This window comes from Apteryx mantelli, chromosome 3, assembly GCF_036417845.1.
Source record: "Apteryx mantelli isolate bAptMan1 chromosome 3, bAptMan1.hap1, whole genome shotgun sequence".
Lineage (NCBI taxonomy): Eukaryota > Metazoa > Chordata > Aves > Apterygiformes > Apterygidae > Apteryx > Apteryx mantelli.
The window spans coordinates 16,705,388-16,722,048 of record NC_089980.1 but is presented as its reverse complement, the minus strand read 5'-3'; the positions used below and the strand labels follow the sequence as shown (position 1 = coordinate 16,722,048).

At 40.2% G+C, this 16,661-nt stretch overlaps 1 protein-coding gene and 1 long non-coding RNA gene across 3 annotated transcripts in view; one reads left to right on the top strand and one right to left on the bottom strand.

Moving 5' to 3' along the window:
- PPP3R1 (protein phosphatase 3 regulatory subunit B, alpha) overlaps positions 1 to 11,823 on the bottom strand; it is a 42,475-nt gene extending 30,652 nt beyond the window's left edge. For both annotated transcript variants that reach the window (XM_067292764.1, XM_067292763.1), the window contains exon 1: positions 11,698 to 11,823. Coding sequence is in view for 1 of the 2 variants with exons in the window: in XM_067292763.1 (XP_067148864.1) it covers positions 11,698 to 11,700 (3 nt within the window). In the remaining variant the exon portion in view is untranslated. The remainder of the gene's footprint in view (positions 1 to 11,697) is intronic.
- A 357-nt stretch (positions 11,824 to 12,180) lies between these two features.
- The window catches only part of LOC136991653 (uncharacterized), a 38,356-nt gene continuing 33,875 nt past the window's right edge, over positions 12,181 to 16,661 (top strand). Inside the window, exon 1 of the long non-coding RNA XR_010883859.1 lies at positions 12,181 to 12,285. This is a non-coding gene — a long non-coding RNA (uncharacterized lncRNA). The remainder of the gene's footprint in view (positions 12,286 to 16,661) is intronic.

Below are 16,661 nucleotides of genomic sequence, written 5' to 3'. Positions count from 1 at the left end.
AGTAGCTCAATATCCCCATCCAAAACTGGCAAAAATAGTAGAAAGATTAATTATATTCCCTATAGCACTTCCACCAGAAGAACATTCTCGCCTTCTGATGAGGGGTGTATTCTGCAGAGGTAGACTTTTTTTTTTTCTGCTGCACTGTTTTTTAAACATGCTTTAGTATGTTGCATAAATCACTGTAGCTTAAAGCTATAGTACATTTAAGCATGCTCGGAAATTTAAACATTTTTGGAATAATTTTGAAAACATTAAAGGCAAGTGTTATCAGCATCTGCAGAATCAAAACTCTACCTCTTAAAAAATATGATTTGTGATACTCCAAATTCAAAAGAGTGAGAAAAATTAAGGGTAGACCAGTCTTGACATTTCTGAACCTCTTTATTTTGCTTGTACCAGGATACAACACTGAAAACCCTAGTTTCACAGGCAGCAGGAACACTGATGATAGTCATTAGATCAGTTTCACGCTACATACTCAGCAAAGCTAGGAGCATCAGAAAGGAGTAATAATACTTCTTTACAGAGAGTTTTCCAAAGGCAGAAACTGAGCTATAGCAGTCAAAGGACTCCCAGTAGAGAAAACAGACTTCCTAACTTTAGCCAGTAATGGTTAAGGGAGCGCTTGTGACTGATCAGATACATCTGATATATGCATTAGACTGAAGCAAACATGAAAGATGAGAACCTAGCTTGAAATGAAGTAAAGCATGTCATCCTTGGACAGCAAGTGACAGACATACAAACTAACCTATTTGTTCCCAGAGCATCTGGTAAAGTTCCCCAGCCATAAACAGTTCACTGACTCATACAAGCAAAGAATGGATATTTATATCAGTTAGGAAATAAATTTAGAAAACTTCATTTTGAGGGTGGGTTAGAGATAGCAGATTCACTACACTGCTACAAGGGGTATTTGTAGAGCAAAAAGACAAAAAACAGACATCTAGAAATGAGGAACTGGAGCAACTACTAGATAATAACTACGGTGAGATTATATCACAAAGTACAGTTGAATATAATTACCTATTCTCAGAAATACTTTAGAAGTAGTCAAGAACAATGTCACCAGTGCATCTTTCTCTGCTAATTAGTCTAAGCTTTTACATTTTAACAGAGTATTCAGTAATGTGTTAAAGTAAACTTTTAGCCACTTTAACTGCACAGTTAAAGCTTTGGGAACAGTTGTGTAGATATTTTTAAAGGTATCTGAGAGGGCCTAGAGGAAGAAAAAAAAAGTTGATGCAATTCTATTGCACATAACTGTCCAATAGTGGCTTAGAAGACTCAAATCTCCTTGAGCAGGGAAGTTTAAGTGCCAATTCAGAGAGTACTGAATGATTCACACAGGCTATACCACCAGGATTTATAACAAAGTTTCAGAAAAGTCACACAGGTCAATGTACAGATTAAAAAAAAAACAAGTAAATAGTAAAACAAGAGCACAGAAACAGGTTGGATAACAGAATGCAAGGCTAGTAACATCTATTTAAGAAGCTTGTAAACAGTTTACTACCACTTAGTGAGAAAAAGAGAAATCCGAGTTTGAAAGAGGGAGATGAGAGACTTATGGCTGGCCAGGGAGAAGAGAGAAAGTGGAAACAATGTATCAGAGAAGATCCCAAAGGAAAGCAGACAGTTAAAGCATCATTCATAAGCTGTCACAAAAGTGGCTGAAGAACACTATAAAGAACTCTGTAAAGACATGTATCCAAACAGAAAAGAGGGTTCAAAAGTGGGATTCAATTTCATGAACAGACAAGTACAGAAAACAATCAGGGATGTAAAGCAGCAGAACTGGGCAAGATGTGCAAATCAAAGGAAGAAGCAGACTACACTGAAGAGGAATTGATGCGTAGATATAGAATCTGCAAAACAGAAGTTGTATTCCAGTATTCTTAACTGTCCCTCTTCAACAGCTAACACTAATCTTAATACTTGGTTCTTCTTTCCAAAAAAGAAAATAACTTCATCAGAACTACAGCTGTCAGCTATTAAATTGAGACATTTTAACTAGCTCTGGATTAGTTTACGCCAGTCAAGGACACATGAAGAATTAATTCAGTAAAGGATAAAGATGAGTCATACAGTTTGAAAACAGGCCCTACCACCACAGTGATTCAGTACAGCTGGATCAAAAATGTTATATTTAACTTTTTGCAAAGTTTGTGATATTTAAAAACGGATCTTCAGGGCATTAAGATCCTCCATTCTAAGGGAATACTTGTATAGAATTTCTAGTACCGCTACTCCAGCAAATTAGGAATTTATTGTTTTCTGGAAAAGATGCACTGCAAATTTCCAAAGACTTCCAATTATCATCACAGACTTCCACAACAAAGGAATGCAAAGTGAAAAAAAGTAAAACACAAGAATACCACACTGATTTCCATTAAGGTTTTCATTTCTAACAATTATTCCAAAAATATTGAAACAGCTTTGAACCGTATCATGGAGAAAATACTGACTTTGTTGTACTATAATGGAGAGGTGATGTCCATTCAGGAGTCAGTTGTGAAGTAATGTTCACATGCAATTAAAAAGACAGAATATTCAAGTTTAAATTCTTCAGGGCAGGGTTTGACTTGTTTCTTATATTTATGTGAGGAAACAAATATTTAATATTCAGTATCAGATTCAGATATCTCACCCAGCACTTTTACTACAAGCTAATAAAAGGAGAATACTCAAAAATTAAATTAGAATTTAACCCCAGTTTCAGTAGCCTATAAACAATGATGTCAAATATTTGAAAAACTATCCAAAAATCTTATAGATGCTTGCACTTTCTGTAAAGACTCTTAAAACTAAGATTCCTTCTTCCCCTCAGAAATCAAGGCTCATTAATTGTTTCAAGTAGCAACAGAAGATTAAAAACAGCTGTCCTGAAAAGAGCTGTAAATTTACATAAGTTGCAAACGCACATAAAAGCAGACACAGAAGTATGCACAAAGCAGCATTATAAAAATGACTGCTATTTATGGGGTCCACAGTTTCTCAAAATAAGCAGACACACCCCTGCAGAGCCCCAGTGATTTCCAGTAATAATTACCAGTTGCTCTGGAGGCTCACAATCAAGAATCTAGTCATCCTAGTCCAAGATACAGTACAAATAATTGCATCCATCCCCAAAAGACTCTAATTGACACAACTGTGCATGCATACACAATTTACCCACAGAACCACAGGCTACTGTCTTTCTGCTACTTCCCATCTTATCTCTTCATAGGCTACACTTACCGATGTTTACTACTTGCAAACCTTAACAAAGGCATATAATGTGCATACACTTGCACACTTGTCTTTAATATGAACTACAAATCAAAGGACATTAATTTTAAAATGCGAGTGATTTCACTGCTGTTTGTGAGATGCTGGGAAACATGGATTAATTGACTTTAAACCATAAATGATACAGGACAGGCTCAGAACAATCCCCCTAGAGTAAGTACACAGGACAAAGCTACAGCTAAAAATCACTCACCCCCTCACTCAGACTATCGATTTTCTGGAATCTAACTGCCTTGTTCCCTACCACAGTGCATTTCAATACTATGTTGTTATATACAAGGCCTAAATTTTAAAACATCTTCTCCTTCCCCTTGATTTTAGTCACTTTTACTCACTTATGACAGTTTAGTTTTCCACATCAGTAAAGAGAATTTGACAACCTTCCAGCTAACTGCTCACATTTCAATCCTTTCAAAAAGTGAGCTACTCAAAAGTGCAGACTGGTAAATGCAATTTCAGCAACATTCAAATTTCACTCTAATGTTCAAAACTACAAAAGATTAAAACTTATTAACTTTTCACATTCTCTAAATGACATTCACCACTAATCTGATTTTTCAATACACTGTCTGAAATTAAAAAACTAACACAGGGCACCATTTGGGTAAGTTCTTTAATGCTAGTCCCATTATTTAAAAGAACCAAACTTACTGTTCCGAATAAAATACTTCGGGCAGAGTAACTACTTTTTATAAGATTCTTAAACTTTTTCAAGGGTTAGGTACTGGACAGACTTTATTAGACATGCCTATAAACGACAGTGATTAGAGAGTTAAGAAAGTCTGCTCAAGCCCAACATAGAAATCAAGTCTATTTATTCACACAGGATTTTGTTGTTGCAGTTCTCATATTTATCCTGAAAGTTTTTCTAGACCTGTTAGCAGGTCTACATGCAATCATGCTTTGATCCCCAAAAAAATGGAAGTGTTCCTTTAGTGTTATCAATGGAATTGACCCATTACTGCTCAGGTACCAAGGTGCTAAGCCTGTTAAGCAGTCAGTACTAAATTGAGCTTCGCCAACACAATATTATTACATACACAACACTGAAAAAGCTGCTCAGTCATCATGCCCATGAAGCATGCAAGAGGTTTTCCTTCATGAGTACGAGAGCCCAAATTCATACCCATGCAGTTTGTTTCAAAAAATTTGCTTTGAAGTCCTTTAAATAACTAGGAGCTCTGCTAGTCACAGTATCATTGAGCAGAGAAAATGCAGGTGACTTGTTTCAACTTCAGTGACACTATTCAGAACCTACCAGTTGTCAGTGCAACAACAGTTGTCTGTCTTGAACAACCTGTTACTAAAAACCCCAAACACCTGATAAACAGACATAAAGGGACTGTTCACAGAGTGACGGGGTAGGAAAAGAGAGAAAGAGAGAGAACGAGTACTATAGTATAGGTCTTCTTTCCCCAAATTGCCAGTTGTTTAAAATAAAGGGTAAGAAGAGTCCATATTTGTCATGAATGTATGGGAGGAAGGGAAGAAGTTTCAGAGCTTTCAAAGATGATACTAAGATCATATTTTTGTGAGAATCCCAGCTGAATCCACTTTTCCAGTAGCTGGGTTTCTTCCCAGAACAGTATTATCCCTGGTCTTCATTTCTGGGCTTTCCATCCATTATCCCCTCCTTCTTGCTCCCCCCTCATGCTCCCTCCCCCCGACCCCCAAATTCTGGCTCAAGTTCTTTAGAGAACGGATGTCTTGCCACATTTTTAATTCCCAATTTACATAACTTACAGAATGTTATAAAGTGTTCATGAACTTCAAGCTGACTGCATGAGCTTTTTAAAATAGCCACAATATCAGCTTACTGGGGGGGTTTGGGTTCTTTGCCTTAACAGTTTGCTTAAAAACTTCCATCAACACAGACTTCACAAATATTGACTCGAGTGTATTAACTGGCACAACCTGTTTACAGCTTGGAACCTAACTTTTTTTTTTTGGCAGTTTATGAGCAACATTGTCTTGCTCTCCAATGTATTTACAGAGTTTCTGAGACTTCTTTAACACAGTTAAGAACTACTGCTTTTATCTCTAGGTATTCTTCCTTATTTGTGGGACAGAGTATCAATAGCAAGGCCAACTGTCAAGTTACAAGCAAGTCAGATATAGATGGTGCAAAAGCAGCTGGAGACTATATAGTTTTCACAAGCAGTTAAAATAATGTGTTTGAGGCTGTGCTATATACAATCTCAAAGCAATATATAACATTTTGTATTGGTCTTCCTATATGTGGAAGAGACTTAGTTGCTAGTTAGTTGCTAATAGTGGCTAAATTAAAATTTTCATAAGTTGTGCTTTTTGAAAGCTACGTAAAAACATCACCATTATATTTTCCAATTTATTTAAAATAACTGTCACCTCCAAAATGACTTTAAAGATATGGGTACTTTTATTCTTAAAGACACCTGAACCACCTAAAAAACCCAAACTCTCTCCACGCTAACTTTTGCCACTTAAACTATTTATAAAGAGATCTGCACAGGAAGACAAGCTACATTTTAACTTTAACCTTGGTTAAACTTATCTCAATATTCAGCATTATTAAGGAAATATAAGATTTCAAATAGTGACCAAAATAATCCAGCTACATCACATGTCAAGCAATGCTTCTAGTCTTGTATTTATATCATTACGAATTAATGAATTTCAAGTCATTTAAACTTTCTGATCATTGATCCAGGGCAACAGCAGTGAAAATGTCCCAGAAGCACTTGAACTGGTACACTGAAACAGATCCATCTATGCCAGATTAAAAGATGTTGGTCCTTATCCAAGTCTGTCCCACTTCATTCAGCAAGGCAATCTTTGTAGCAGATCTTTCTCAAACTGCTGGAGTTAAGATTACTTTCTTTAGGCCACTGTCATCTAGTGAAACTCAATAGCTCCCATGTGATATAAAAGGTCCATTTCCAGGTCTAACCTTTAAAAGAAGTCACTAAGCAGCTAACATACTGATACCAAGATGTTGAAAGAAGGTAGTATGACTAAGCTTGCAAGTTCTACAGTCATATGCCCTAAACCAAACGCACAGTGTACAACAAGTTTTCTAGTGGCACAAAAACTGCATTCTAGCTCCAATGATTCATCAGCCCTGAGATCTCAAAATTCTTAGTAGTCCATTTGGTTTGGACTTCTTATTTCCACAGCCACAAACAAGTTCTCCATTTCCCAGATCACATACTAGTGGTCGCTTTTAGACAATGAAAAGGGCCTCAGACAAGTTATTCCCCCTCCATGACCTCAGCTTTTTTCATTTGTAAAACAAGGACAATATTTACCAGCTTCAAAAGAGCATAGCAAGATAAGCTCTTACAATCACTGGGTGAAAAAGAATATGTTTTAAAATAATTTATTTAATCAAGTCAGTAAATAAAACTCTTCAATTCCCAAAGGTAAGGAGTTCAAATCTTTTTTCCCCATTTTAATTAACAACAGTACGCAGGTATAAACAAAGTACTTGTGTCCCTACAATATCCTGCTCAGAAGTTTCCAACTGCATACCCTATAAGCACTTCTCTTTTGATATGTACATATATGTGTGTTTGTATGTATGTATGTATATATATATATACACACACACAGATCTGTGCCTCTCATTATTCCTCACCCATCACTTCAGTTTTCACTCCCCCATCTTTCTAGTGCTTGCTCCTCCAGAAGCTGAGGAGTTCGATCATGACTAGGACATCGTAGAATAGCACTTTCCCTATTTCTGCTGACAATTCTGGGGAAAGAACTAGCACATAGGAAGTACAACCAACCACCTTTGCTTCTGTGGTCTTTCTGTAAGGAACACACAGGAATAAACAAACGTGGGAATAGAGAAAAGCATGTAAGCCAGGAAGAAAGATGGAAAATAGGGAAAGGTGACACTAACTGAATTTGCTGCTACACAATAAAGAACAGCACAGTCTTTTTTCCTTCTGATTAGAAATTCACAGTATGTTACAGTCCAGAGCAGGGAAAAAGGGCTTGGGAGGAAAGAGGAGGGGCAAGGAAATCAAGAGCAAATGGCTTTCAAGAAATCATAAATTAGCTCAAATTACAAAAAAAAGTTTTTCCTATGAACACAGTTTTTTGTCACCATTTCATACAACTCAACCAAAACCTTCACAGTTTCATGCTCAGCTAGCATTCAGACTTCACATTTATATAATGTTTTAGCAGAGGATATAATTTTCTTAACAAAACTTAAAGAATCACAGGCAGTAAAAAAAAGGGGGGGGAGAGAGAGACAGAGAGAGAGAGGAAAGAAATCCTTTTTTACTAGTGGTGAAAACAAAGCAATGCTGAAAGATCTTGTGCGGCTGTAATTTATGAATTACAGTATAACAAAACTATTAAATATACCTATAGCTAAAAAAAAAAAGCTATTCCTTCCATGGCACTGCCAGATAAGCACTGATCCAGCACTCAGCTACAGAGAAGCTATAAGATCTTCAGAGTTTTATTTCTTCTTAAAATACATTACATCAAGCAAAAGTGAAGAAAATATTTCTTGAAAAAGTCAAGCCATACCTTAACAACTTTTTGCACATCTCTGACACGCATAGGTGAGAAAAATGAGGTGGAAGCATACTGAGAAATGGTTTAGCACTAAAATATGTGTTTCCGATTCATTTGTTTCCCTAGAAGGGCCAGAAATACTGAAGTCGCTTCTTTTCTGGCACTGACAGACAGAAATGGTCACATCTCCTCCTTTAAATGTCTAGAGAAACCCTAATTTAGATGTTATTAAACTCACTCCCTTAATGCTTCCCTTTTAGTGCTCACTGACTCTCAGACTGAGGTCAGAGGAGCAAAACTGAAGTCAGACGCCTTAGCAGATAAGATGAACACTCTCAGAAGTTCCTTGGGCATGCCCACCATACATGATTTTCCCTTAAACTGTTCAGCTTTCACTCTTCACTATTAAATTTGCTAACTCTGAAGTTCACATCTTACCCCTATAAAGACAGAATTCCAATTTTATTCCACCACAGAAATACTGAAAAAATGTAATTACTTAAGAAAGTCTCTTCCCTCCTCCACCAACAGCCTGTCTTTGAAGATCAGAGCGCTAAGTAAATTTGCATATTCAAAATAGCCTCTAAACTATGCCTCTTTACCATCACTTCCAAAATAAAAGCCTTTAATAAACAAGCTGGCCTAAATAAGTGTACCAAGTACTTCTTCCTTAAGACCTACACATGAGCTTCACAGCTTGAATTCTAGACAAGTTAGACCTGTAGCAGATCAACCACCAGTGGTCTGTAGGACAGACCATGCGATTGTTTCTCAGTTCCGACTCCTACCTGTGGCTTGCACTCAGGAGTCAGATAAATAGTAAATTCAGTTTTGTAACAATTCTACATGTTTGTAAAGATAGCAGTGAAATTATGATTTTTGCAACAGAATAACTAGCTTTTTCTTCACCCAAGCATTTATTTAGTACTCTCCCTGCCAAATAGTAAACAATGATTCAAGATGTTCTGCTGTCTTCCCCCCCCCAAAAAAAAGTTTTGGCAGTCCTTTGCTTCAGTAGTTTAGAAACACTGTTCTAGATCAGCTTGGGAATGAATCATTTCAGCTAGAGAAAGATACTCCAGTACTGTAAGTGCCACTATTCAAAGAGAGTCAGAACTTCTGAGCAGAAGCTGGCAGCAGTAGGGTCCAGATTTAAACTGGTCTGTTCAAAAGACTCCCAAAGGTTCTCTTCAGCTTATTAAAAAGCTATGCATGTTATGTAACATGGTTTGGATTACTCCAGCGGAATTCTTTGTCTTCTGTTCTGCAAGTATGAAGCTCAAGAGCTAGATAAGAACAAGTCCCTGTGAAGCATTCCCTACTAGAATACAGGCTGCTCGAACAAAATGCAATTTATCCAAAACCGAGACTGTTCAATAGCCTCTACCTGTGCTGTTTATCTTTTTCTAGCAAGTGTTTCTGTGAATAGTACTTTCTAAATCAACTCTGACAGAAATAGCATATCAACATTACATCTAACATTATGTAATAGATTTGCCAACTTAGTACTCTTTGCCTGTTAAAAAATTATTTTAAAAACAGCTATACCAAAACATTCAGGGATATACTGACTCACTAAATACTTATGTTATCTTAAAATATCTATTATGAACATGACAGCACATCCACCTCTTTTTCTCCACTCTAACTGCCAGCTCTCCAGTCCTGTAGGAACACAATACAAACGTTACTCCAAGCTGTGAAAGAGATCACTTATAAAAAAGTAAAGGTTGAAATAAGTTCTATTTCTATTCCTTCATTTCTATTTCTCTTCCAAAAAAGATCCACAATGTAAAGGCAGTAAAGATAACAGTAACCTAAATGACTTTTTTTTTTTAAATGCATATCAGCTATTTAGTTTTAGCCTAGTTTTCAAATTACAAGGCCCCTAAAATCATGTATTATCAGAAACGGGGTACTAATACAGCTATGGTGAAAACTCTCCTGGTGTTGCTACTGCTTATTTTAGCAAACAAATACTTTTACTGGCAGAAATAATACCCAGAGTAGCTTTTTCAAGCACCTGCATTTAGAGCACGTCAGCTGACTGTACAGAAATACTGTTTAAGGAGTCACAAAATAATAACCAGCATTATTATAGCAGCAAAGGATTCTAGGATAATTTTGATTCTTTCCTCATTCTGTCTTAATGATAGTTAGCCACACATGAGAGCTAGATTCATTATGCAGCACTCTAATATAGATAGAGATCCCACTGTTAAGTAACATTTTCTCTCTTCTTATGCACATTAGCACATCTCCTCAGACAAATCGCTGAGAACAAAATTTTCACAGAAGACTCAACTAACGGCAGTAAGAGCACAACTATTGTTTGGAAGATGACCACTGTCCGTCTACATACTCATAGCAACTATTAGCATTGATAATAACTTTTGTTTTCAAGCTCTTGATCTCATTAATACCTTGTTTTCAAAATATGAGCGTTCTTTTCCGAGTGTCTCAATGTAGCCCATGACCATGTGAAGGCATTCAGTAAACACATCGTTTTAACCCACAATTCAAAACAAAACAAGCCCCTAAACATTTTAAAATATTTCTCCAAACACACATCTAACAGACTTCGAAGTATACACGCAAAGACAGCTTGAGCATAAAGCAGTTTCTGCCACAACTTTATTATTTAAAAGAAAGATTGCAATCCCCTGCTTAAAAACAAAAGGAAATCCATTTTTGGCTCCTAGGCAATGTGAGGTCTAATGTGAAATGGCAATAAACAGCTGGCCTTGCACTTAAAGAGTTAAGAATGAAAAAGCTTAAACTGCATGTAGTTCTCCAATTGTAAAACCAAAATATTGCCAGAGTCTTCCTGCAGCCGGGGTACTGGACAGTTTAGGCTAAAATAAATGTTTATTAAAAAAGGGCGTTGATTTCTTGGCAGTGGTGGCAAGCAGGAGACACCCCTAGTGTCGACGTAAAATAGTACAGGACTCCATACTGTATCTCTGGACTAATTTTACGGCAGTAAAAGGGAAATTTAAATCGCCATGATTTAAAAAACAGAGCAACTCAAATACACGCACCTGGACACACTGCGTATCTTCCTTCTGTAGTCTCAAAACACACACGCATACCGTATTTAAAGAGCTAGCCTTTAAACCTGGGCAATTAAAGCATACATTATCTAGCACACTCCTGCCATGGGCTACGTGCATTATAGCTTTCCGGTCTGCACATGAACAGAAAAACGCTGCTGCACCAAGGGCGGGGGGGAAGGGAGAGAAACCTATTTAGATTGCAAAACAACCCCCGCAAGACACCGCTACTAAAACGACGGGTTCGCTTATGGCAATGCGGATACATCTGGAAAACAGATGAAGCGCAGGCCGTAGCATCTGAACCCCCAGATTTCGGGAAAGGGCTGGAAGTGAATGAGGGCGACCGTATTTAGGGGGAGGGAAGGGTGTGTGTGGGGGGGATATCTGGAGGTGCTGGAGAAAAAGGGGAAGGAATAAGGTGGGGGTAGAGGCAGAGCAGCACTTGACGGGGGGCGCGGGGGGAGGCAGGCAGGCAGGCGGCGCAGGGAGTAGGCGGAGAGGCAGCGGGGCGAAGGGGGCAGAGGCGGCGGCCGTGGGCGGCCGAGGGGGACGCGCCTGCCCCCGGAGCGCCCTGGGACGGGCACGGCAGCGGCCGGCGGAGGGCAGAGGGAAGCCCGGCGAGGCGCTCGCCCGGGGGGGGGACGTGGATGGCCCCCGGGCGGGAGCCGGAGAGGACGGGTCAGCGGCAGGGCAGCGGGAGCGAGGCGGAGCGGCGGCTCGGCCGGGCCTCGCACCCGGCGGCCGGAGGCGGTCTGGAATATTCCGGCAGGCCGGGCGCGGGGGGCTTGGCGGGAGGGGGGGGAGAGGGGGGAGGGGGTGTCGGAGTCCTCACCATGGTGGCGAGTGGGCGTCAGGAGTCTCTCCCGCAACTGAATCGACCTAGCGCCGGCCTCGCTGTCGTCACTCGGCGTCGCCGCCGCCGCCGCGCCGCAGCCGCGCCCCTGGCCCGCCGCCGCCGCCGCCGGCTTCCCCTCACTGCAGTGGCTCGTGCCGACCCGCAACGGCGCGCAGGCAGCGAGGGGGAGGGGGCGCGCGCAGCGCTAACGCTCGGCAGCCGGGGGCGGCGCCTCCTACATCCGGGCACCGAGCGCCGCCTCGGCCTGGGAGGGGGGGCGGGGCCGGCGCGTGACGTCCGCGAGCTGGCGGCGGGGGTGGAGGGGCGGGCAAAATGGCGGCGGGCGGGCGCTGCGTGGGGGCGCGGGGCTGGAGGCGGGCGGTGGCGTGGGCGGGCCGGGAGGGGCCTCTCGGCGCTTTGCGGGGTTCCTGCGCCGCCGAGGGCGTTGGGGGAAGGCAGCGAGGTGGGAGCCTGCCAGCGGCTGCCCCGCTGCCGGGAGGGCCCGTGGACGAGGCTCTGCAAATGGAGCCTGATGACAGCGCGGGCCTCCGCCCGGGGAGGCTCTTCCTCCTCCGGTCCCCTGAGGTGCTTCGGGGCCCTTTAGCTCTTCTGGTTGTCCTTGATCACTCACGTGCCCCCCTCCCCTCCCAGTCCTCTGCAAGCTGTGGTTGGGGCCCTTACTGCTCTAGCTGCTTTTCTCGCTTTTAGTGTTACTTCTGCTATTTGCAAAAAAAAACATACAGAAGGGAAGGCACAGGGTGGGCCTTTGGGTGCGTGGATCTAAGTGGGAGCTGGTGTCCTGTTCTTCTGGCACTTACCCTCTTTTAATGTAATGTTGCAGGAGACTAACCAAGCTGAGGAGCATTCAGTGCTTTACAGTTTTTAGGGAACTGTGTTTCTTTTGTATCAGTAGATAATTATACGAAACTAACAATTCTTTTGATTAGATAATTCTTAAAAGCGTTCGTGTGTCTGCCTGTGGTTTTGTGACACTTCATGTCCTGATCAGTTTGTAAAATAAAATGACCGATACAGTTAAGTGCAAAATAAAATAAAAGATGCAGTCTTAACAGCCCTTTTGAGGCAAGATTTAGGGCAATGCAACTACTTGCAGAAGTAAGACTGACCCTCAGGGAATGATCTATATATATATTGTAAAGTTTTAAGTAGGCCAGATGATGCCTTTAAAACCTCTATGAAGGGTAAAGTAAAATAGTGAGTAGAGATGGGTCAGTTTTACATTCTATTTGCTGTTTTTGCCCTTCTCTCTGTGCTCACTCTGGTGAATGTGTTTATTTTGGAGCACTGTAACACAGTGCATAACACTGTGACAAATGGTGATGTGAAAATAACAATTACATATAAAATATTGTTGTGTTAAAATTGCCAAAGAGTATGTTCAGTGCCATGTTGATGTTGTTTTTCAGGCGTTTGATATTTGGCTTATAATAGCCAGATACTTTGCCAGGGAAATGCAGATCAATTCTGCCAAGTTCAACATGGATGGCAACCTTATCTGTGGGGGAAGGGGAGACTGGATTTTTACATTAAAACCAGGTTACTTTTTTCTAGGATCATAGTTGAGTGTGGGCTTTCTGTTCTAAAATGAGCATTTCTTCTCCTTTTGGCATCTTGGAAAAGGAACTGTCTTATCATTGTAGCCTTGTTGTGGAACTCTGAGCTGGCCTAAGACTAGGTAAGGATAACTTAAGCGTTCCTGGAGAAACCTGGAATCTTGAAATCAAAAGCTCATGTGTAAATGCTAGGAGGAGTGGAGAGTCTCCTGTACAGAAGCATGCTGAGGAAATGAAATAAAAGGTGAATATGAAATTCAAGAACAAATTAAAAGTTCTCATCTGAAGGACTGAAACATTAACAGTTTCTAAGAACTGTCCATTTATCAATGACGGACAAAAATGTGCTTTAGGTTCTGTTCAGGAACTGATGTTCAGCTTGCCTTTATGCCTGCAAACAAAGGTGAGCTTGACTGAGAAGAGCTGCGGACAAAGAATAGCCTAGGGACATTGTTGCACAGAAAAATCTGGTAAAGATAAGTAAATGAAGAGCATGGTGATGAGCAAAATTAAGTTTCGGGAAACAAAGTGTAATTCACACTGACAGAAAGCAAAACAAATGCTACTCCATAGCTCTCAGTTTTAAGTTAATAGCAAATCAGCAAAAAAGGCCCAGGTGGTAAGAACCTGGGCCTTACCGCAGTGAGAGGTTGTTCAGGATGAAGTAGTCTGATCCAGGTAAGGAAGTTCCTGTTTTCTTGCACAGTTCTTGTTAACAGGTGCAGGTGGTTAGGACAGCTGTTCTCTAGAAAACAAACCCAGTTGCCAAGGCATCTAGGAAGAAAACATTCCTAGATTTTACTAAAAACTAGTATTACAATTTACTGGACCCTAGATTAAAAAAAAACCAACAAACTTACAAGAACTCTAAAAGAAAAATTCTGATGTGAAATAGCCTGATATAAAAGTCTTGCTGTTTGCTTCTCTGTCACTGCAGCCTTATCTAGCACATGCAAATCTGAAGTAAAATCAGCTAACTGAAGTTGAAGATGGCTAGAATTTTTGTTGCATAGTGTAATGGGACAGAAATAAACAGAAATGAGGAATACAATACCTTAATTGTTACCTTTTTAGTTTTCAAGCAGTGACAGCCAAGAACTTGCAACAATACAATTTTTATCTTCTAATACAGCTATGCCATTGCCAGCAGTTTTGAACCTCTAGATACAGTGCGAAGACATGCTAACTTATCTTAGTCTTTGTCTTGCCTTGTTCTGTTCTTCATATACACATCCCTTATCACGAATGTCACTGAGTTTATCCTGCATGGAGTATTCCTGTATCTGTTAACCCAGGGTGAGGGCTGCCACCTAATTAAATAATCTTCTGTCCTGACCCTAAACAGCAGCCCATAAGCAGCTTTTCCCAGCAAAGCAGGTAAACTCTTGGGGCAGTGCAGTAAAGCTTGAAAAATATGCCATTTTTAAGCATATGAGTGTTCTTATTGGCTCCTGTTATGTTTTATAAAAATAAATATAAAACCTCTTATTCTATAACACTTTAGCAGAAAAAGAAGACACCTTTTATGACCTGGCTTTGAAGAACTGTGCTTTTCACTACTGGGGGTGGGGGGAGGAAGGAAGGATGCAGTGTATTATCAGCAAAAGAGGAAGGCTTTCTAGACAGAAATGAGAAATATCCTTCTCAGAATGTTTGAATTGAATTGCCCTGTTGCTGCAGGTACTGAACTCCTAAGTCTTTAAAACTGATGCACCATATTTATTCATCTTATTTTATCTGCAGTAACAGAATAATAAGCAAATCTGAAGATATAATACTGACTAAAACTGACAAATGGATGGAAAGATGAAGTATCTCTCATTGTATTTCTCTTACACCTACATCTGTCTTTTTGGGTGAAAGAAATTAAAAGGAGCCTGTCCTTATTTTCTTGCATATATGTATGTGTAAATTCAAGCCAAGATTTGGGAGACAAGGGAGATGATATTTTTCAGATCTGGTAAGATACAGCTGAAAAAAAAAGGTCAAATAAGAAGGTTAGGGACACAGGGGAACACTTCCCTCCTTACCTCAAAAATGAAGAAGGAGGCTGCTCTTGATACTAGAAGCAGTGTGGGCCACAGAAGCTTTCTGAAGGTGCAGGTTAATAGGGTGCTTTTTGGTAACCTGTTGGGTCATTTTGCATCACTGCAGGACGCTAGATTTCAAATAGTTAGAGCAGGCGTGGATGTGTAGGTGTCTGTAGCATGTCTACGTTTACTAAAACTGTGGTTGTAAATGTTTTTGATTTGTGGATTCCAGTGGACATGCTGCCCGAGGTGTTGTGAATTAAATGTCCTGATAGTAGGATTATTTTTTCAGTTACCCTTTTGAGCTCATAGCCACAGTTTGAAAATCAATTCATTAAACATTTTTTTTCTTAACTGGGCTATAAAGAGTGGGCTTCTGATTTCCTAAACTTCAGGGCTTGCTTGCTTTCTTAAACTTGTCAGTGCCAGCTAGGCTAAGTTGGGGAAAGAAATGCTTTCTGTATCTTTGACCCTGTGCCTGTAACTGTATCACTGTATCAGATAGCTATCCACAGAACAAATACATTTTTCTTGCAAATTGTTTCCATATAACCTTTTAGTCTCAATCTATCTTGAGACTATGCTGTTGGCATAATAATTTAATACAGTGATCTTATTTGTCTGGCAGCTGTTAAGATTTTTTGATGGCATCCAGCTGTAGTTGGGGTTGCTAAAATTTGCTGATTTTTTTCTAAAGACATTTGTTCTGGGGAAGTCTGATGAGAACTGTGGGCTCAAAAGAGCTCGCAGCAACTGGGGGTGAATGCTGCAAGCATGAGTACAGTTTGATTTTTTTCACTGCTGTGCTTATTTAGCACAGTTGCAAAGGGTTGTTGCTTATGTTTCACTCTCCTAAGGATATACATATATCAGTCTGAGCTGTGATGGTATTATTTTCCTGCAGTAGTGATTAGACAGCAGAAATTGTCCTGTGCAGGATATTAATGAGCTTTTAATGTATGTACCTTTGATCTTGTGGAAACAGTCACTTGAATTATTTTAAAGCGGTACCTGTCTTATCACTGAGCGTGTGTTGGCTGCTTGGTCCAGTTTCTGGCCAGTCCAAATTTTGCAGGTGGTGACTCAAATATCAACCAGAGCAACAAATTAGTAGTGAAACAACAGAGTTTGAACTGAAACTGCCAAAATGTCATTTTTTCCCCTCTTGTGGTGGAGGGAGAGCTGGGGAGCTGTTTGATCTACCAACAATTTGAATTGGGGGAGGACATGTGAATACCTAGAAGCAACCTGACTCTTTCGGCACCAGTGAAAATAAATGTTGCTTTGACTGAAGTGCCTTTTAACGTACCAGTATGTGTGCTGTGTAGTTTAGTGAATGTAGTGAAGCATTAACCCT